At 50.6% G+C, this 22,501-nt stretch overlaps 2 protein-coding genes across 9 annotated transcripts in view; both read right to left on the bottom strand.

Moving 5' to 3' along the window:
• AKT2 (AKT serine/threonine kinase 2) overlaps positions 1-5,513 on the bottom strand; it is a 63,673-nt gene extending 58,160 nt beyond the window's left edge. The window contains exon 1 of the mRNA XM_042970090.1: positions 5,431-5,513. The gene's annotated coding sequence lies outside the window, so the exon portion shown is untranslated. The remainder of the gene's footprint in view (positions 1-5,430) is intronic.
• A 445-nt stretch (positions 5,514-5,958) lies between these two features.
• Positions 5,959-22,501, bottom strand: part of CE2H19orf47 (chromosome E2 C19orf47 homolog) — a 22,077-nt gene continuing 5,534 nt past the window's right edge. For 4 of the 8 annotated variants that reach the window (XM_042970093.1, XM_042970098.1, XM_042970094.1 and 1 more), the window contains 7 exons: positions 19,257-19,344; positions 18,996-19,110; positions 17,068-17,149; positions 13,175-13,312; positions 10,340-10,492; positions 8,891-8,961; positions 6,139-7,246 (listed from right to left, as the gene is read on the bottom strand). In XM_042970093.1, coding sequence (XP_042826027.1) covers positions 6,752-7,246; positions 8,891-8,961; positions 10,340-10,492; positions 13,175-13,312; positions 17,068-17,149; positions 18,996-19,110; positions 19,257-19,344 — 1,142 coding nt within the window. In that variant the 3' untranslated portion in view covers positions 6,139-6,751. Of the gene's footprint in view, positions 7,247-8,890; positions 8,962-10,339; positions 10,493-13,174; positions 13,313-17,067; positions 17,150-18,995; positions 19,111-19,256; positions 19,345-22,501 lie in introns of all 8 variants that reach the window. The other 4 variants (XM_042970095.1, XM_042970099.1, XM_042970096.1 and 1 more) reach the window with 3 other exon arrangements.

Genomic DNA, 22,501 nt, shown 5'->3' with positions numbered 1-22,501 from the left:
CACGGCGAAGCCGTATGTAGGCATTCTGGCTGATAGCCCAACCTGAGGTCTGAGCTAAGTGCCAATACTGGTTAACCACCAAACAACCGAGGAAGCTTTCAGGAGGACACTAGCCCCAACCAACATCTGACTGCAACCATGAGAGCCCCCAAGTGACACGGTCTGAGTCCAGTCAACCCCCAGAACCATACGAGATCATAATTATTGATTTGAGCCGGTAAGTTTTGAGGTGATTCATTGTGCATTAGATAACTGAAACAACTATGCCACAATCTGTCCATTCTCCAGTTAATGGATATTTGGGTTGCTTCCAAGTTAATGCGATTACAGTGATCTCATGAACATTCTTATTCATGTCTCTGTATGTATAAGTGTCTCCAGAATGGTAATTGCTGGGTTGGGGAGTATAACATCTTCATTTATATTACAACCTACCAAATTATTTTCCAAAATGGTTGATCCCAACTTACATCCCAAAAGCAGCGTACCATATTCCCAATACTCCAAATCTTCCCCAACACTGGAGACTTTAAATTTTTTGCCAATCTACTGGGCACAAAACAGTCTTCTGGTACGTATCTTTTGGTGCCTTTGAATTTGTTACTGTTTGCATGAATGGATCCCAAATAAATATTTATCATTTTCCTATTTTAAACATGCTTTATATATTGGCGTTTCATATTAAAATTACATTTTCTAAAAAGGAGGTGCTCCCCCAGTGGCAAGGAGCACATCTCGAGCCTAGGCCTTGGTTTCAATTCCCAGTTACCATTCTAGGTAAAATATTCTGGGGCTCCTTGGAGAAATGGCGGACTCTAGGACCAATAGTGGAAGTATGTCAAAGGACACAGGAGCCAAGTGAAAGAGTCCCCAAATGCCAAAGCTAGAATAATGTGAACACAAAATAATTCAAGTAGTATTGGATTATATAACCCAAAGTATAAAATAAATATACCCAGGAGTCCAGACTGATGAAAATAAATGATTGAATAAGTTAATAGAAAAAAGAGACACATCTTCCTTGCAGAAGAATTCCCAGCTTTTTTTTTTTTTTTTTTTTTTTTTTTTTGAGAGAGAGAGCGCAAGCAGGGCAGGGGCAGAGAGAGAGGGGGACAGAGGATATGAAGCAGGCTCTGTGCTGACAGCTCAGAGCCCGATGTGGGGCTTGAACTCACGAACTGTGAGATCATGACCTGAGCCGAAGTTGGACGCTCGACAGACCGAGCCACCCAGGCGTCCTCCCAGGTTTATTTCTAATTTGTGTCAGCACTTTGCCCTCAAGGCAGTGAAGCCTAAGCCCTGTACTCCTTAGGTGTGGGCTGTGCAGAGTGACTTCCCTTCAAAGAGTTCAATACAGAAAGGGAGAGAGCAAACTGACAGTGCAGAAATCCGGCAAATAGTAGGTAATGAAGCCAGGTGACCAAGGTTAACATAGACCGTGGTAAATCACATGGCCAGCATGCACCCTACGGACGATGTGATAAAATGGCACTCTACCTCGGAGCTCTTCCTCTGAAAAACACATAACCCTGGTCTAATAAGGAGAAAGACAAATCCCAACTGAGGGACAATCCCTAATAGACCTGCCCACTATTCTTCAAAACTGTCAAGGTCATCAAAAACTGCCACAACCAGAAGGGGCCTGAGGAAGCACGACAATTCCCTATTTGTCAACGCAAGTGTTCGACAACATAAACGTAATATGCTATCCTGGAACAGAAAAAGATATTAAAACTAAGGAAAAAGCTAAGGAAATGTGAAGAACTATGGACTTTATTTAATACCTATGTGTCAATATTGGTTCACTCACTGTAACACATGAAATCATGCTAATGTAAGATGTTAATAACAGGGGAAATTGGAGGAGGGTTATACAGGAAGTCTGCCGGCAGAAGTGCACTTCTCAATTTTTCTGCAAATCTAAAGTGTTCTAAAAAATAAAGTCTGTTGGGGCGCCTGGGTGGCAGTCGGTTGAGCATCCAACTCTTGATGTCGGCTCAGGTCGTGATCTCACAGTTCACGGGATTGAGTGCACTTCGGGCTCTGCACTCACGACATGGAGCCTGCATGGGATTCTCTCCCTCCCTCTCTCTCTGCTCCTCCCCTGCTTGTGCATGCTCCCTCCCTCTCTCTCTCTCTCAAAATAAATAAATAAACTAAAAAAATGTTTTTAATTAAAAAAACAAATAAATAATAAAGTCTGTTCTAAAAAAATAAAGTCTTAAAAAAAAAACAACTTAAAAAGGCAAGGCTCCTGGCCAGCTTCCTGACAGCAGACCTAGTCCTCCCACTTGCCAGCTGGGTCAGGCTTCGCCTGTTTGATGAAGTTTGCAGAGGCCTGGAGTTCGCAAAGCAGGTGAAGTTTTGTGTAGGTAAACATCAGGCCTTCAAAGACAGAGGTATATAGAAGTCGCGTTCACCAGTCTAAGTCAGCTCAGATCCCCAAGGAGGGAAAGGAGGGAACAAGGCCGCCGCAGCCTGATACCTGGCCCATCTGGGTGGCACCAGGCTCCGACTCTGGAGGAAGGGGCGGTGGGGCTGCCTGGACGCTGGCTGGCCCCCACAGGTGCTATAAGTTCCCATCCCGCCTCTTCCGTCTACTGGTGTGAGCTAAGGAGGTCACCTCATCCCAAGACCACCAGCCAAACAGAATCCTTCACCGGGAATGGCTCAGATCTGGCTCTATGATTTAGCATGAGCCCTAGGTTCCCTGTCCCTCCATATGACATCTGTTTATGGGAGGAGAATAGGAGGTCCCTGACCTCCATGCTGCTGCCCTTTCCCTAAGGATTTGGGAAGTCTGTCAACTTACCAAAGCCCTTATTTAGTATTTCCTGGCACAGAGGTGTGGTTGGTGCTAGTTCTCAGCATTCCCTGACCTGCTTCCTCCAGTGGTCTCCAACCAGAAGAGTCCAACGGCTCTCCATTCCTTTCTGGAATGGGGTGATGAGTGTACGAATAAGTCGTGTGAGGAATGCCAATAATCTTGGGGCAGGGGGTGGGGAGCCTGGTTCAGATTTCCTACTGACCCAATTATCAGTAGTCGCACTGAAGTGTTGATATAACTGGAATTCTTCATATTCACCCCTGACCTGACTTCACATGGGACAAGCTTACCCACTGCAGCACAGCTTACACTAGTAAGAGACCGGAAGCAACCCGAATTCCCTTTCAAAAAGGGTTGGTGAAGTGAATTAGGCCATAAATATGCGTGTGTGCCTGTATATGTGTACTGTATGTTCCTCTGCCTGTATATATATATATGAGTGTGTGTGTGTAAACTTTTCACCATAAAGCCTTTGGAATCTTGAACCATATGAAAGTATTCTGCTCAAAAAAAAACTTAATAGAGGGGCACCTGGGTGGCTCAGTCAGCTGGGCTTCCGACTTCAGCTCAGGTCGTGATCTCACAGCTTGTGGGTTCAGGCCCCACGTTGGGCTCTGTGCTGAAGCTCAGAGCCTGGAGCCTGCTTCGGATTCTGTGTCTCCCTCTTTCTCTACCCCTCCCCCACCATTCATGCTCTGTCTCTCTCTCTCTCTCAAAAATAAATAAACATAAAAAAAAAAAATACTTAATAGAACCGGAGGAAAAATAACACACTTCTGTGGGTCCCAGATGCTGGGGTTGGTTTGGGGGAATCACCAAGTCAAACAGTGGGGACACACACTGTGTCTCTGGAGCAGCTAGGAGGCATAGGAGGTGTCTGGTCTGGCCCACCCAGCACACGGTGGCAGGAGGGGGCATGACTCTCATGGGCCACAGCATCCCAAAGCTGCAAATGCTTTTCACAACAAGTCGATTGGGTGGGGGGGGGACATGTGCATGTAAATAACTCGAGAAAATCCAAAACTACTATCCTAGGACCCCACCCTCCCCTTTCCAAAAGGTCCTTGTTTCAAACCCACAATCAGCACAAGGTAGGGTTCCTGGTCGGCTCCCTGACCTGCCACTTGCCAGCTGGGTGAGATGCGGGGCAGCTTACTCCCCTCTGGGCCTCCATAAAGAGCCACAGTGACGTGACTATCCTCACGCAGGTGAGCCTTTCGTGGGTAAGTGAGCGACACGTGTTTTTTACATCATTGCACATCAAGAAATTATCCAGTGCTCTTAAATTTAGTAACCGGAACTTTTCCTCTGAACCCTGGCAGTTGCTAGAATTGTCCATGAGGTGGAACCAGAGGAAATGACTGGGGAAAAAACCCCAAGAGTTGAAGAGCAGCAGGGAAAGCATATGGCGTGTGAGCCCCTCCCTGTGGCGCCACCAGGAGGGTGCAGCCTCCGGAATCACCGCTGCCAACAGCTGCTGTCCTTCTGAGGTACGACCTCCTACAGTCCCCCCAAAAGGTCTAGCCTCAGCCCTCCCTACCGTGTCCTTCACACTGAAGCCCCACCCTTCACACCCAGGCCCTGTGCTTGGCTCGCTGCCCAACACACAGTAGCCCCCAACACGACACAACCGAAACACTACAAATAGACAATCAGCTCAGGAAGACGACACAGATGTGGGACGATGGTGATGATGGTTATATGACGGTGTGAATATACTTAATGCCACTGGACAGGATGCTCACTTTAAGATGGTTAAGATCGTCAAGTTTACGTTAGGTTTATTTTATCACAATAAAAAAAAAAAATGGGTGACGTCTAATCTCATGCTCACCTGCTCTTAGGCCTCCCAACCCCCAGACCACTCCCGCTAATCCTATCAGTCCTGGTCTCTAAATGGGAAAAGGGCCCCCAATTCCCATCTGGGCCCTCCCCTGTCTCTATGCTCCCTTCAGGCTGGTGTCACTCCTCGAAGCTCCCCGGGTGGCCCCCTCAAGCCCCAGCGGCCACGTGCCCTCCCACCCCCGCTCCTCTACCCCCAGCCTCCTGGTTTCCACAAACGGCACCTCTGGCTAGATGCTCCGGTGTCGAGGTGACCCCTGCTCCCCGCACCCCAGCTTCCCATCCATCCGCGCTGCCCGCTGCTCCACCGAAGCCCACTCACCTTCCTCCTCCCCACGCGTCACCCCACACCACCTTCCTTTCTTGCCCCAGCTCCTGTACGGCTGCCTCCCGACAATTTATCCTCCTCACAGGGGCCAAAGCCATCTTCACAAAAGGCAATCCAGACCATCACTTGCCAGCTTTACCCTCCCCAACTTCTCAGAGCGTAGGGAAGATGTCCAATTCCTCACCATGAATCACAAAGCCCTAAGTCACCTGGTCCCCGCCCACCTGCCCCCACCTGTGCTACATGGCAGGCCCCTCGTTCAGCCCCTGGCTCCCCTGACACCTGACGGCCCCCTGGCCTCTCCCTGCTCCTCGCTCAACCTCTGCCCTGGCCTTGTCTTCGGCCGAACACTCTCCTCCTGCACTTCACGCAGCCGCTTCTGATTGTTCCCGGCTCAGCCCTTGCCTCACCTCCTCTTAAAAGGCCTTCTTACCCCCAACTTCTGAAGAGGCCTTGGTCGCCTCTGCTCCTCACTCCCATTCTTCCGACAGCATGATCACTTTACCGCCATCTCCCTGGCCAGAGAGGTCAGCCGTGCTGGCAGGAGCTTGTCTGCCTTGCTCCCAACGGATCCCTAGCTCCTCAAACAGGCCTGGCACAGGGTAGGGGGCTGTGCAGCAGTGAATGGGTGTGTGATCAAATCGGCAGGAGCTGCCTCACCAGGAAGCCAGCAATCTGGAAAGCTGCCAACAGGCAGAATGGCAGGCACAGGTGAAATATACGGTGGGGGGGGACAGACACAGAGACAGGACCACCGCAGTTGGTTGATGGGGAGAGGAAGCCCAACTGAACAGGGACCGTGACCATTACTCCCTTCCACTGGGGGCCTGCAGCAAAGACATGGCCCACGTGGAGCCTTGACCTTCAGAGACAGAGCCCAACCCCTCACTGGCACCCCCACCCACATTGTGCTTTGTGTGAAAAACAACCCTGTGACTCACCCTGAAGGAGGGGAGGGAAACAGTTTGAAAGCCACAAAAATATATTAAAACAGCTGTTTTCTTCTCTCTCGGCACTGGCCTCCCTTCCCGGTGACCCTTGCTCGCCACCCGCCACAGGCTTTCAGAGAAAAAGACGCCCAGGGCCGGAAAACAGAGGGGCCCTGCTGCAGCCCAGGGTCTGGGAGCGAGGGCGGCTAACAGTCTCTACAGGCTCGACGCCACCGTCGACGGGGCCGCTGGGAGGCCGGAGGCGCAGGAGGGTCAGGCAGGACGCAGCGCACAGTCGGGCCTTGCCACAGGGACAGAAAACAGAAGAGAAATGAACAGCATGAAGAGAGGGAGAGACCGAGAAGTTAAAGTAGCAGGGGGACGGGGCAGAGGGGCGAGGGGAAGTCGGGAAGTCGGGAAGTCGGGAAGTCGGCCCCTGCAGGTGACACCTGCTCTGGGGGACTGGAAGGCTGAGGAGCTGGGGCTGAGGCAGCAGATGCTGCTGAGAGGCAGGAAGGGGAATGGGGGAGGGAAAAGGGCACTTGGCTCTGGGAGAGGTAGAGGAGTGTGCCCTGCCAAGGCCACAGTCAGAGAGGAGAGAACAGAGGACGTGAGAGAAAGGAAAGACCGGAGCGGCAAGGCCAGGTCACAATGACCATCTCAGACTCAGAAAACTGGGGTGAGTCCCCAGAAAGCTCGGGCCGGCTCCAATGCCGAGGGAGACAAGCAGTGTCATCCGGAAGCCGGCAGAGGGTTGGGTGCGCCCTCACTGGAGCCTCTGCCGGAGCCAGGAGCCTGGAGAGGGGACTGCGCCCCACCCAGAGGCTAGAAGGTCCTGCGGCCCAGTCTTTTGAACACGCTCACTGTGCCCGCATGGTCCATCTGGGCACCCAGGCCCTCGCTGGAGCTGTTCCCCCGGGGCCCCACCAGAGTCCTCTTAATGGTGACCTTGACCTCGGCTGAGGACTTACTCTTGGTGCTCGTGACCTGGCTGTCCTGGGCCTCAGGCACAAGGGCAGCCTTGCCCAGTCTCTGGATGATGCTGCTTTTGGACAGGGACTCTGGTTTCCTCTCGAGTCCAGGGCGTGAGGAAAGGGCCAGGCGCCGCAGTGTTGGGGTGGCAGCCGTTGTGGCCGAACTTGTGGCCTTAGCTTTGACAGTCAGTGCTGGCTGGGGACTGGACTTGGCCGGGCCTCGGCCCAGCTTCTTCAGGACCCCGGCATACTGCAGGACAGAGCTGCTGCTGTCATTGTCGCTGTCCCAAGCCAGATCCTCGTCCATCTCTGGGGTGGCCCCCAGGCGGCTGAAGACTCCTGTGGGCTGCAGGGGTCAGAGACGGGACAAGTGAGCCATGTAGTCACTCAACACGCATGCACAGAGAGCTGCCCCATCTGTGCCTGGCCTCACTGGGAGAAATCCCCAACAGTGACACGCTACACAGTGATGAGAGCCACGACAGGGGAGATTCAGGGACCTGGTGGGGCCCAGAGAAGACTCCTGACCTTGGCTGAAGTTCAGGAGAGACTCCCTGGACAAGAGACCTCAGAGATGAGATCTGAAAGTAACGGCAGGTGGGTCTAATAAAGAAGGGTGGGGGGGAGAGAAGACGGAGAGAAGACCATTTGCAGAGATCTGCAGGAGAACATGAGAGAAGAAAAATTTGCTCATTCACTCAACAGACATTTCCTGAGTCCCGACTGTCCCTGGCCCCGTGCTGGGTGGTGCTGGGGAAACAGTGGTGACTAAGCACAGCCTTGGCCCTCCCCTCAGGGGGCTCCCAGTCCAGTGGGGAAGACAGACCTGGCGTGGTAAATGACACCCAACGATTCCCTAATTACGACAGTGCTGCGTTCTCTGGAAGAGATGGGAGCACAGGTGGACAGGAGACAGGGAGGCCTCGACCCCTCTCGACTTCAGGGATGCTTTCTCCGAGGTACTGATGTTTAAGCCAGGCCCTCAAGGATGAATCAGCAGAGAAAAGAGCAAGGGCTAAGTCCCCAAGGCAGGAATAGGAATCATACTGATGGAGCACTCGCTCTGTGCCAAGCTCTTTACACGGCTACATCTTCAAGCCACACGATCCTGAGTGTTATTATCCTGCTCGTGATAAGACTCTAAGAAGCGAGGAAACGGTTGGGTAAGCCCTGGCAAGCGAGGGCCGGAGAGGCAGGAAACGCAGCTGGGGAGCTCCGGAGCAGTTAGTCAAAGGTGACACTTAAAGAGTGCCTGCTGCGCACCAGACACCCCCAGCACTGTGCCGGTGTGTGTCGCTTAATCCTCACAAGCACCCCATGAGGTGTGCACTACACGGATAAGAAAGCTGAGGTACCAGGAGCTTAAGTGACGTGGCCAGAGCCATGCAGCCAGGTGGTGACGGAGCTGGATTCGTGCCGGGCAGGGCTCAGGCTGCGTGCTCCTAACACACATTGTCCCTGGGGCCCGCAGGACTGCAGGCCAAGGCGAGGAGGGTGGCGTTCATCCTGACCACGGTGAAAGCATCTGGTGGGGGGTGGGTGGCCTGTCCTGTGGGTGGCACACACTGCTGCTATGGGGGGAGGGCCAGAAGGGGGTTCACAGGAGCTGCAGACCAGGTAGGAGGCCACCGCCCTATCCAGACAGGGAAAAGTGGCAGAGAAGGGAAGACAGATGGAGCCATCACTAGAGCCTGCCCGGAATGGGGCACTGGGGTGTCCCTGAGACGGGGCCCGGGAGGGGAGTTACTCTGGGGGAAGATGCCGAGGCCAGTCTGGGACATCTGGTGGGAGGACCCAAGGGCAGCATCCAGGAGTTGGCCAGACCCTGGGGGCTGGAAATCAGGAGAGACGTTGAGGTGCAAAGAATGCAACGGAGACTGTTAAGACAGGGGAGGCGGCCCAGGGAGTACGAGGGGCTGGATGTGGGATCAACACCCGCAGGAAGACAAGAATCAGAGAACCCCAACTGGCTTCCCTGTTTCCAACTCACTTTATTCCCTGTTGTCGTGTCTGCCTTGGTCTCGGCGCCGAGGCGGTCGAACACGGACGTCCTGTGGAGACCTGGGAGGGAAGTGAGCCCTCAGCCAGCACCCACTGAGCCACGCGCGGAGCTTGGGCCCGGCCGAGCATCATGCATCGTGCAGACAAGGGAGGGGAGATGCGGCCCAGGCCCAGGCAGCTCCGGCCCAGGCAGGCACGGACTCTGTGTCTGAGCGCTGGCTGACACGGACCTGACCCACGTGTTTCTGGCTAGTGCCAAATGTGGGAAAGATCCACTAAAATTGACCCTTGGGCTCCTGGAAACTTTGCACGAGTTCGTGAACGTGTGCGGGAAGAGTTCTAAATCCCTACTTGTTCCCTTCAGTCTTGTTCTGGGTCATGGGCCTCTGAGAGTCTGCTGAATGGATAAGCCCTCTCCCTAAATAACACCCTAAATAGCCATCAATGGGAGAATGTTTACTAAATCGTGATATACGAATACGATGCAAATATTAAATTTAAATGACTGTTAAAAAGAACAAAGCAGAGGAGCACCTGGATGGCTCAGTCGGTTAAGCGTCCAACTTTGGCTCAGGTCATGATCTCACAGTTCATGGGTTCAAGCCCCATGCTGGGCCCTGTGCTAACAGCTCAGAGCCTGGAGCCTGCTTGGGATTCTGTGTCTCCCTCTCTCTCTGCCCCTCCCCCACTTGCACTCTTTTTTTCTCACTCTCAAAAGTAAACATTTAAAATAAAAAAAGAATGAAGCAGATCCACGAGTATTTATGTGAAAAGATCTCAATAAAAGAATTCTAGAATAATACCTACAGGCTGTTTGTTTCTATTTGTGTTGAAATAGAAACAAACACCTCTCTATGTTTTTATATATAGATACACGCATGCAAGTCCACAGGTGCCAGTCTGGAAAGGTTAATGACGGCGTGGGACACGGGAGTGAGGGAAAGAATGAGTTGACATCGGATACTCCTCTGCACCATATGAATGCTTTCCCCGTGGGAATGCGTACAACATTCTAAAAGGAACACTGTGAGGAAGACCATCTCTGCACTACCAGATGCAAACCCCAGCTACGGACTGAACCTCAACCAGACTCCTCTGGCTCATGATGACGGTTCCCACCATTTTGGGCACCTGCCCTCAGCCAGACACGGACACCACTTTACAGTCAGGCAGTCACGGAATCCAAGCCCCTGCCCTTGGGGAAGACGTGCCAGGTGAAGCACCTGCTACACTAACTGCAGGATGCGAGGGTGGAGGTGGTGATGTGCTCTCCTCCTCTATGGCCACCCTCACGGTCCCCTTGGTCCAAGGCCCCCTGGATCTCGTTAGAGCCCACTTCTTGGCCAATGCCCATAGGGCATGACCAACCCCGCACGAAGCAGCAAAAAAGGGAAAGGCAGTCTCCACACCAAAGCGTGTGCCCCCGCCAGCACAGTACCTTTTGCCGCCTGCTGCTGCTCCAGGATCTTACGGGTCCGGGGGGTGGTGCCTTTGGGCATGTTGATGATGTATTTCCCCTCCATCTCGGCAGTGACCCGGCGCCGCTTGGTGGGAACGGCCAGGCTCTCCTCTTCGCGGCGGGCCAGGGCTGCTGGGGCGGAGAGGGGTGGTGAGCACCTTCTGGGGTGGAATGTTCTCCTGGGGTGGGGGCTAGATGCCCAACGAAGGGCACGAATGTGCCCTTTATCTCCATACGTTCAAATGACTGCAATCCCCTATCTTCCCAACCACCCCATCACCACTGACTCTGAACCACTAAGAAATTCAGAGGTCTGGGCACGACGGGGTTGCCGATGGTGCTCAGAATCCCCACACTGTGGCGGGCCTCCCAGGCTCTCTCTGCCTCTGTCCCTGCCCCGAGCAGGCTGACTTCCCAGCCCAGTCAGGATCCCCTCAGAAGGGGAAACTGCTGGCTGATGGAAAAGTTCAAGAGCTCCAGCTAAGCAATGGTTTCACAGGTGTAATAATTTTTTTTAAATGAATCAAGCCGTATACTTGCAATTTGTATATCATGCCTAAGTAAATTATATCTCAATTAGAAAAACAAAATCCCCTCGACACATTTGCTAGTCACTCCCAGGCTCACCACTTTTTCAATACTTTAGAAATCAATTAAAAACTTTCTTACTCATGACATCAATCAAAAGGCCAGAAGGGCACCTGGGTGGCTCAGTCGGCTAAGCATTTGACTTCAGCTCAGGTCATGATCTCATGGATCGTGAGTTCGAGACTTGCGTCAGGCTCTGTGCTAACAGTGCGGAGCCTACTTGGGATCCTCTACTCCCCTCTCTCTGCCCCTCCCCCCGCCCCAAGAAGTAAAGGGTCCAAAGAAGGGGATGAGGCACTTCTAAACACACACGGCAAAAAGGGAGCATGTGCAATGGAGGTGGACAGAGCATGAAGGGGCTGGGCATCAGAATAACAAAGCCCCCTCCCTGGGCCTCAGTTTCCACTTGTGCCAAGATCTTTGCTGTGGGGGTGGGTCCGACAAAGGCAGGACAGTGGGGCAGACAGAAGGACGGCTTGGAAGCCCAAAGGCCAGGGTCCTATTCCCAGATTTCAAGCTGAGACCTGGAAGAGGAACAGAGGCCAAGCATAAAAGGTCTGTGAAGGAAGAATGTGCTGGGAGAAGGGAACATCGGGGCAGAAATACCACGACAGGAAGGAGCCTAGAAGGGACCTGGGGAAGGGAGCCAGGGAGAGACACAGGAGATGGGCTCACATTATGCACGGCCTATAGGCCACGTGGGAAGATGACTTTGTTACTGGGACAATGGGAAGCCCTGGAGAGTTCTAGCTGAGTGTGAAAGGGTCAGGTTGAAGGTTTGAAAGGATCCTTCTGGCTGCTGAGAGGAAATGGTAGTTTCTTGACCTCTGACCCCTGCATCAAGCACAGGGCCCGGCACCAGTGCAGGCCTCAGTGAACATCTGTTAAAAAGGACTGAGACACTAACATTAACCACTCTGGCAACAACAGATGTTGGCGAGGATGCAGAGAAAGAGGATCTCTTTTGCACTGCTGGTGGGAATGCAAACTGGTGCAGCCACTCTGGAAAGCAGTGTGGAGGTTCCTCAAAAAAGTAAAAATAGAACTACCCTATGACACAGCAACTGCACTAGTAGGTGTTTACTCAAGGGATACAGGTATGTCGTTTCAAAGGGGCACACGCACCCCAATGTTTCTAGCAGCACTATCGACAATAGCCAAAGTATGGAAAGAGCCCAAATGTCCATCGATGGATGAATGGACAAAGAAGATGGGGTAACTATATATATATATAATGGAGTATTATTCGGCAATCAAAAAGAATGAAATCTTGCCATTTGCAACTACATGAATGGGACTAGAGGGTATTATGCTAAGCGAAATTAGAGGAAAACAAATATCATATGACTTCACTCATATGAGGAATTTAAGATACAAAACAGATGAACACAAGGGAAGGGAAGCAAAAATAATACAAAAACAGGGAGGGGGACAAAACATAAGAGACTTATATAGAGAGAACAAACAGAGGGTTACTGGAGGGGTTGTGGGGGGGGGGGCTAAATGGGGGAGGGGCATCAAGGAATCTACTCCCGAAATCATTGTTGCACTAGATGCTAACTTGGATGTAAATTTAAAAAATAAATAAATGATTTAAAAAAAAGAAGAAGAATATATTTACCAAAAAGAAAAAAGACTGAGCCACCTATAGTCCACAGAGCTGTACTGTACACTTAAGACTTAATTAAGGGGGTGACGTCAGGGGCGCCCGGGTGGCTCAGCGGGTTAAGCATCTGACTCAGTTTCAGCTCAGGTCAGGATCTGACAATTTGTGAGATCGAGCCTGCATCGGGCTCTGTGCTGAGAACACAGGGCCCGCTGGAGATTCTTTCTCTCCCTCTCTTTCTGCCTCCTCCCACTTGTTCTCTCTCTCTCTCAAAACAAATAAATAAACATTTAAAAAAAAAAGAGGGTGACACCATATTAAGCATTCTTTCCGTAATAATATAAAATAAAAAATTTAAAAAGACTGAACAGACCCCTGAGTGAGAACCGCCGTGCCCCTGTGCCGTTAAGTACACCATGTCCACAGCTTCCCACTGTCCCCATTCTATAGACTTGGAAAGCAAGGCACACAGAGGTACAGGGGCTTGACCAAATCCAAACGCTTTGGACACCCTGAGGCCTTCAAAGCACCATGAGATATCTGGAACGTGATCCCCAAATACCATCTGCCAACCCACACTCACCCCCAGCTCCTCCCGCCATCTGCCCAAACCCCCTCACCGGCAGCCTTGGCAGTCTTCGCTGCCATCTTGTTGGACACGGTGACTGAGATCTTGGAGGTGCTGGTGTCCGGCCGCCTCGGTGGAGTGCCGGGTGGGGAGTCACGGTTCAGACTGTTAGCAATCATTCGAGAGGCAGCTGCGGGGAGGAAAGGCGAGAGTCCCATCGTCCCTGGGATGGAGGCCAGGACACAGAAGACAAGCCTTGGGACTACATGGGGAAGGGGCAGCTGGGGTCCCCCTGTAGCTGCACTGCCATGATGGGGATGCTTGGGCATCAGCCAGTCTAAACAGGAGCTAGCCCGCTCCTCACTGCCTGGGGGGTCCTTCCTGAGGGCCTAGACCAGACTGGTTCCTGTCACTCTTCACCCAACAGTTACCCAGCCCTGTTCTGAGCTCCTCTCCCAGCTCCACTTCAGCCCAGCTGGTCTGGGGATCTTCTTCCCCCAGAAGTGTGCACCTTCTCAAAGCACATGCTGTTCCCTCTGCCTGGCATGCAGTTCCCTGAGTACCAACGGGCCTTCTCTGGCTCTTTACTCAGGTCTCCTCTCAGACAGCACCTCCTTAGAAAAAGCTTCCTGGACCTCTCCATCACCTCTACCACCCTGACCCTACGCAAGGCTCTCTTTTTCTAAGTAGCCCTAATTGCTGCTTGACATCAAATTACACGTTTTTGTTTGCTGGTGGAATCTCCCACGAGCATGCAAGCCCCATGAGAAGACAATGCCCATTTATTTCTGTATCCCTAGTGCCTATCACAGTTTCTGGTGCTTTAGAGGTCCTCACGGAACATCTACTGGCAAAGATGAACACTATCACTGAAAATCCCAACATCCCTACCAGACAGATCTACTGCAAGCCAATTTTTCCACCCTACCTACTCCCCAAAAGTCTTTTCTTTTTCTGCTATATGCTCTCTCTCAAAACCTGCTCAAGTTCCCCATAATGACCCTCAATACGTTATCACAATTATATGTTACTTGGTTGATTTTTTAAATTATAACTATAGCATACAGAAAAACACACCAAACCCACAGAGACCACTGAACAAAAAGTGAACTCCCACATACCCACCACCCAGGTCAAGAACTGGAGCCTTACTGTCACCCGGAAGTCTGGGGATTGGCCCTTCCCAATCAGACCTCTTTCCTGCCCCTCACCAGAAAGAAACGGTCAGTTTTCAGCCCTGCTCACTCCCCTGGTAACGATCGGTATACACCCCTCCACAATTTCCCCAGGACATTTCTTCAGACAGCTCTGAAGACGGATAGGGGTGGCTTTCTGACCAGCTGTAAACCACGTGGCTGCACAGAATCTGTCCTGGGATGATCGGGACGTTCTGCTATGAAAGGTAAGCAGCTGAGAGGCCCTGCCTCTTGCAGTGTACCCAGAGGGAGATGTCTTGCTTAAAAGGGATAAGGCATATGATGTTTTGTCACGACAGGTAAGCGCCATTTGGGTGCAAGAAAAACAACTATCTTCGCCCTAACGAATTTGAACTGTAGTCAGGTGTCAGACACATAGATACAGACATGCGTATTCAAAGGTGTATATCATAAAGTGTATAGAAGTGAGTGTACCAGGAATGCTTTTCTGGAACATTCTTCCCCACCCCTTTCCTTCTTTGCCTGCTTCCTCTATTCCTAACTGCCTATTTTCTCCACGAGCATTTTTGTTAGTTTTAATTTTTTTTAACTTGTTTGACACTAAGACATTCAAAAAGGTATAAAAATAACATACTATCTGATTTCATTTATGTGCATTTGAAAGACGAGCAAAAAGACTAAAAAACTAGATCATCAATGCTGTTAGAAATCAGGGTCAATAAGGGGCACCTGGGTGGCTCAGTGGGTTAAGTGTCCGGCTCTTGTTTTGGCTCAGCTCACAATCTCACAGTTTCGTGGGTTCAGGCCCCATGTCAGACTCTGCGCTCGTAGTGCATAGCCTGCTTGGGATTCTCTCTCTCCGCCCCTCCCCCACTCACACTGTCTGTCTCTCTCAAAATAAATAAATAAACTTAAAAAAAAAAAGACATCAAGGTAATGGGTACCCTGGAGAGGAGGGGCGGGTAGTGATGCTGGTCATGTTTCAGTTTCTGGATTTGGATGCTGCTGGCTACACGAGTGTTGCACTTGTGAAAAGTGATTCGGCTGTACCTTTATGATTGGAACCCTTTCCTGTGTGTAAGTTGAGGAAGACTGCTGCAGAAAAGAACACCAATTTTTTCAGCCTCCCTCTGTCCATGCCTTTGGGTAGGCACTGCCCACACTGATTCTGGGGTTAGCCACGTGACTGGCTTTGGCCAATGAGGCAAGAGCAAGTGTCATACAGGCAGAAGCTTAAGAGGTGCCTTGAACACTGGGGTCTGCCCTCTTATGCTGTTCTGGGGAGCCCTGCAATCAGCACTGCGTGGACAAGCCCGGGCTAGCCTGCTGCAAAATGAGAGACATGTGGCCAAGTCACCTCTGTTGGCCCAGATGACATCAAGCCAACCACCAGACGTGTGAGTGAGGCCATCCTAGATCACCCAGCCTCAACCAAACTGCCAGGTGACCACTGAGATCAGCTGAGCTGACCCAGAGCAGAAGTGACCAGCCATGTCATAAAATCACGAGAGATATGGGGCGCCTGGGCGGCTCAGTCGGTTGAGTGTCCAGCTTTGGCTCAGGTCATGATCTCACAGTCTGTGAGTTCAAGCCCCGCGTCGGGCTCTGTGCCGACAGCTCAGAGCCTGGAGCCTGTTTCGGATTCTGTGTCTCCCTCTCTCTCTGCTCCTCCCCCACTCATGCTCTGTCTCTCTCTCTCTCTCTCAAAAACAAATAAAACATTAAAAAAAAAAATCACCGGGGGCGCCTGGGTGGCTCAGTCGGTTGAGCGTCCGACTTCGGCTCAGGTCATGATCTCACAGCTCGTGAGTTCAAGCCCCGCGTCAGGCTCTGTGCTGACAGCCCAGAGCCTGGAGCCTGCTTCTGCTTCTGTGTCTCCCTCTCTCTCTGCCCCTAACCCACTCACATTCTGTCTCTGTCTCTCTCAAAAATAAATAAACATTAAAAAAAAAAAAAAAAATCACGAGAGATAAAAGCTTGTATTTTAAACCAGTTTGGGGCTTGTTAAGCTAATATGCATATTAAATTTCTAAAGTTTATTTTTCCTAAAAAAGGTACCACACTGCTAAAAAATCAAATGTATAAATACCATTCTCACCATCCACGGATTCCATATTTGCAAATTCGCCTATTCACTATAATTGATTTCTAACCCCAAAACCAGTATTTGTGGTGCTTTTACTGCCATTCACAGCCATGTGCTGAACAGCGAAACACTCGAGTCACCCAACACACACTCCCAACTGAAGTCAAACAAGGGGACTCTCTGCCTTCAGCTCTCACGGTAAACAAGTATCCTTCTCACGGTCTATTTTGTATCTCTTTTACATTTTTGTGCTTTTGGATAGTGATTTTGCTGTTTAAAATGGCGCCCAAGCATAGTGACAACGTGCTTTCTCATATTCCCAGGTGATGTGCCTTATGGAGAAAATACACTCGCATTCTGTCTCTCTCAAAAATAAATAAACAGTAAAAGAAAATAATAGTAAGATCTGTGTTAATCAACTGACAAAAATGTTGTGACTAGAGGCTTACAGGAACCTAACTTTGTACTTCCTCTAGGAGCAGTGACTCAATATTCACTAATTCAGTGGTCACAGTGACGTTATGGAGCAGAACTACCACCAATGAAAATCGACGGGACATATTGCCACCTCACTACCCAGACTATTTTTTTCCTAAGAGAACCTCAGATGGCTTTGTTTCACCTCTGCAGATTTCAGGTGTATCCCCTCTACAGCTGAAGCGCATGACTGAAGGAAAGGAACCCTGGGTAGGTGGAACTCACCGCTAGAGGTGCCTCGGCGAATCTCGCCTGGGAGGGGGCTGGGGCTGCAGGGCACGGACTCAGTGGCAGCTTTGCACATGTCCTGTAAAAATATAAATAAATAAAATAATGGGACACCAGGGTGGCACAGTCGGTTATGCCTCAGACTTCGGCTCAGGTCATGATCTCACGGTTCGTGAGTTCGAGCCCCACGTCGGGCTCTGTGCTGACAGCCCGGAGTCCGGAGCCTGCTTCGGATTCTGTTGTCTCCCTCTCTCCCTCTCTCTCTCTCTGCCCCACCCCATTTGTGCTCTGTCTCTGTCTCTCAAAAGTAAATAAACATTTAAAAAAAAAAAAAGGTGCCTGGGATACCACGCGGATAAGGATAATCTGAGAAATCTGAGCAACATAGGGGGATCAGAGTCTGAGCTGCTACAGAAGAGAGTTCAAAACATTTCACTCCTAACCATGAGAAAGCATCAGACAAACCCAAACGGAGAGACGTTCTACAAAACAACTGACCAGTACTCTTCAAAACTGTCAAGGTCATCGAACATTATCTGGGAAGACTATGAAACTGGTATAAATCAACGGGGACTTAAGAGACAGAAAGAGACATAAATAAATGCAATGTGGTATATGAAACAGAGAGAGGACTTTATACAAGAACTGGTAAGATCCAAGTAGTCTGTATTTTAGTTAATAGTAGTGTCCTGATGTTTATTTCTTAGTTTTGACAAATGGACCGTGGCTACTACGAATGTTAACATTAAGGGAAGCTGGGTGAAGGAGACACAGAAACTTTCTGTACTGCTGCCGGAACTTTTCTGTCAATCTAAAATCATTCCCAAATTTAAAAGTTTCAAGGAAAAAAAAAAAAAAGTGTTGCTCAGTGACCTTCTCTGTGATAACTCAAGTCCCTGACGTGAGAAAGCCATCACTGCGGGGGCCTGGCTGGCTGGACAGGTGAAGGCCCGTCTCTGGGTGGGGGAAGCAGCTACCATTTGGTAAAGTGGGGAGTCTGAGAGCACCGCTCTAGAGCCAGTTTCCTTCTCCGTCAAGTGGAGTGAGGAGGAAATGAGTTAAAATGGATGAAGGATGGAGACAGCACCTGGCAGGCTATGGTAAGCGCTCGGTAAATGTCAGCTATCAAAGCTCAACAAGCTCTTCATTCCCAGTGTGGAGCTCGGTACCACATACTATCTGGTAGGTGGCCGCAGCAGGAGTGGTGTGGGAGAAGCCTGTTTCAGAAGATTCAGGGAAGTGAAGATCACTAGTCTAGGGTCACCGTAAGTGGAGGGGCCGAGAATGGAACAGCCATGTTGTTGGCCAAGTCAGCACCTGGGTCCTAAGCGGGAGCTCCTGTCCTGGGGACAGACAAGAATCCTGCTAATGATGTTATTATCACGGGGAAGATGAGAACTAGTAATGGTAATAGAGAGCCTTTACTGAGGCCCTACTGTTTACACTGTACTGGGGCTTTATTTAACGTAATACAACAACTTTGCGAGATAGGTCTGCCTATCTGCATTCTACAAATGGAGAGAGAGGGACGCCTGGGTGGCTCAGTCGGTTAAGCATCCGACTTAGGATCAGGTCATGATCTCGCAGTTCATGAGTTCAAGCCCCGCATTGGGCTCTGCACTGTCAGCACAGAGCCCACTTCGAATCCTCTGTCCCTCTTTCTCACTGCCCTTCACCCTGTGTGTGCACTCTCTCTCTTTCTCTCTCTCTCTCAAAAATAAACACTTTTTTTTTTTAATGTTACAAATGGAGAAAGAAAGGCTCAGAGAGGTTAGGCAACACGCCCAGTGTCACACAACAAATGGTGCAGCCAGCCTTGGAGCTCAGGTCTGCCTGTCTTTGCCTCCAAGCCTCCTGCTGGCTCTGCTACCGCTGCTCCACCGCGCCCTAAACCCGGGGACCGAGGGGTGGGGTGGGACACCCACCTGGCGGTGCACCACCTTGGCATGCTTGAGGATGGCGATGATGTCGCCCACCACAGTCACGCCCAGCTCATTCATGATCTCTTTGTTGAGATCCAGCAGCATGCTCTTCTGGATCCTACAGAGGAGGGTGAGTGGTGAGGCCGCCAGTGCGCCAGGATGGAAGGGCCGGCCAGCTCCCATCTCCCCCCGCCCCCCCCCAGGCTCCCCCAACTTCTCCCCGCCTCTCTCCAGGTTCAGCTCTGTCCCCTCGGGCCCCCTTACCTATTATCCACAAACATCACGGCGTAATTGACAGCAGGCCCGGGAGGAATGCCGGCTTCCTTAAAGAACTGGATCCACTCGGAAGTGGCTGAGGGGTGGACAGGGTTCATTATTCCCATTGTTCTCTCTAGAGAAGAGCAGCCGAAAAGCCACAACAGCAGCCACAACAGCAGCAGCTCCCACAAATTAAATGCTCACTGCATGCCAAACCCTGGCTGAGCGCTTCACGCAGACAGTGGAACTAGGCCCGCGACAGCCCTGTGAGCTCAGCAGCATTAGGACTCCCACACTTGGCCAATGAGGACACTGAGGGAGGGAGAGGTTGGGCAGCTGGCCTCAGGCCACATCGCTAACAGGAAGCAGAGTCCCCAACCCATGTGCTGCTGTACCGCCCTTCTTATAAGCTCTGCCCTGCCCTGGGATGTGACCCGCAGCGGTCGTCCCCATGGTTGGCCAGTGCCAGGTTTCAGGGAGCTGGGACTCTGCGTTCTCCGCCCTGGTCCCCATTGACAGGCCCAGCTCCAGAGAGTGACGGGGTCCACAGGTAAATGGGAAGAAGGGACACAGAGCTGGCCTGTGAGCGTCAATAAAGCCCTCTCCTCACTGTAGGAGCAGCAAGTATAGGCTTTGGAGCTTGGGTTGAAATTCTGGCTCTGCCACTTCCGGGCCAAGAGACAATGGGAGGTTAACGTCTGGTGTGTCAGTTCCCTCATTTGTGAATTTACGATAATACACTCAGTAAGTATTTATTGAGGACTGGCACGGGCCAGGTCCCATTCGAGCCACCGGGGATACCGCAAGGCACAAGACAACATCCCTTCCTTCATCGAGTTCGAATTCTAGTGATAACACTAACATCCTCGGATCACTGTGCAGACTCAATGAGAAAGTCCACATAAAAGGCCTTGAATGACACCTGGCCAGGGGACAACATCAACTGATAGCAGCTGCCATTATTATTATTAGTAGCATCATTATTATTATTCTATTATTCTACCACCATTACCCAGGCCAAGGTCAAGACCAAGGAGGCACCCACCCATGAAAGTTTATTGTCTGGAAACTTCTTCGTTGGCCTCTTGGGTGTGACTTTCAAACTAGGTGTGGCCAATGTGTGTTAGATAAGATCACTAATTCCAAAAGATTTTTTTTTCACATTTTAACACCTCTGAAACTAAGATCCACCTCAGAATCAATGGTGTGCCATGGTTTTAACTGGTGAAACTTTTTCTCAAGGTATATAGCATGGCACCCAACAATCCATGCTATGTTAGATGAGAAGAAGTCTGCTACTGCTAGGCCCATTTTGCTTATCAGACAACTGAGCCTCGGAGTGGGGAAAGAGATTCTGGTCTTGGTGGCCATCCAGAACTCAGGCCAAGCCCAGGGACCACTCTTCTCCCAGGGAGGCCCCTGCCCACCTGGCCACAAGCCCATCTCCCCAGGACTGAGGCAGGTGAGGAGCTCATGCCCTCAGGATTCCCCCACCAGCCCAGAGAAGGGGGGCTTTTGCTGCCTTGCACAGGCACCATCGATCTGCCCAGGCATGGGGCCCTGGGTTCTGTTAGCCAAAAGCAGGCAACTTTGTCTAAATATCAAAAGGCACCACAAAATGATTCCATTTATATGAAATGGCTGGAACAGGTAAACATCTACAGAGAACTACAGAGACAGAAAGTAGATTAGTAGGGGCGCCTGGGTGGCTCAGTCGGTTAAGCGGCCGACTTCGGCTCAGGTCATGATCTCACGGTCCGTGAGTTCGAGCCCCGCATCAGGCTCTGTGCTGACAGCTCAGAGCCTGGAGCCCGTTTCAGATTCTGTGTCTCCCTCTCTCTCTGCCCCTCCCCTGTTCATGCTCTGTCTCTGTCTCAAAAATAAATAAACATTAAAAAAAAAAAAAAAAAAAAAAAAAAAGGGGCGCCTGGGTGGCTCAGTCGGTTGAGCGTCTGACTTCAGCTCAGGTCACGATCTCACGGTCCGTGAGTTCGAGCCCCACGTCGGGCTCTGGGCTGATGGCTCAGACCCTGGAGCCTGCTTCCGATTCTGTGTCTCCCTCTCTCTCTGCCCCTCCCCCGTTCATGCTCTGTCTCTCTCTGTCTCAAAAATAAATAAATGTTAAAAAAAAAAAAAAAGAAAGTAGATTAGTAGTTTTGAGAGGCCGATGAGGAAAAGAGAGTAACTTGACTACCAGTTAATGGGTATGGGCGTTTGGGAGGAGTGATGAAAAGGTTTTGAAATTGATTGTGATGATGGTTGTATAGCTCTGTGGATAAAAACCACAGAGTGGGGGTGCCTGACTGGTTCAGTCGGTTAAACATCCGACTCTTGATCTCGGTGTTGGGAGTTCAAGCCCCATGTTAGACTCCATAATAGGTGTGGAGCTTACTTAAAAACACAAAACCATTGAAGTGTATACTTTAAATAGGTGAACTGTATAAAATGTGAATTGTATCTTAATTAAACTATTATTAAGGTTAGGGGGAGAGCCTGGGTGGCTCAGTCAGTTAAGCGTCTGACTCTTGAATTCGGCTCAGGTCATGATCCCAGTGTTGTGGGATCAAGCTTCGCATCAGGCTCCACGCTGAGTGTGGAGCCTGCTTAAGATTTTCTCTTTCTCTCTCTCTCTCTGTCCCTCTCCCCTGCTTACACTCTCTCTAAAATTATTTTTTTTATTTTTTTAATGTTTATTCATTTTTGAGAGACAGACAGAGAGACAGAGTGTTAGTGGGGAAGGGGCAGTGAACTATCCGGGAGACACAGAATCTGAAGCAGGCTCCAGGCTCCCAGCTCTCAGCACAGAGCCCAAGGCAGGGCTCGAACTCATGAACCATGAGATCACGACCTGAGCCAAAGTTGGACCCTTAACCAACTGAGCACCCAGGAGCCCCTCTCTCTAAAACTAATTTTTAAAAAATCTTATTAAGGAGGAAAAAGGTGCCACATCATTTGGGGGTAGCTAGCTTCCTGAAGCAGAAAGTCAAGGAACTGCCAACATCCCCACATCAGGCCCCCACCATCATTTTATGTCCTACTGAAGAGGAAAATATACTGCCAAAAAAATGGTCATAAGCACCCCCATTTCCGAAATATTAAAGATGGGCAACAGCGTGGGTCATGGACTCAGTGAGGTATGGCTTGCTATACACACCAGGAGACATTCACTAGAATATTCACAGCAGTCTGTCTGTAACAGCCCCAACCCAGAAACAATGCAGTGGTCACGGACAGAGGCAGGTAAACAAAGG

Source organism: Panthera tigris, chromosome E2, assembly GCF_018350195.1.
Source record: "Panthera tigris isolate Pti1 chromosome E2, P.tigris_Pti1_mat1.1, whole genome shotgun sequence".
In the NCBI taxonomy this organism is placed as follows: domain Eukaryota; kingdom Metazoa; phylum Chordata; class Mammalia; order Carnivora; family Felidae; genus Panthera; species Panthera tigris.
This window is presented reverse-complemented; position numbering and strand designations above follow the sequence as displayed.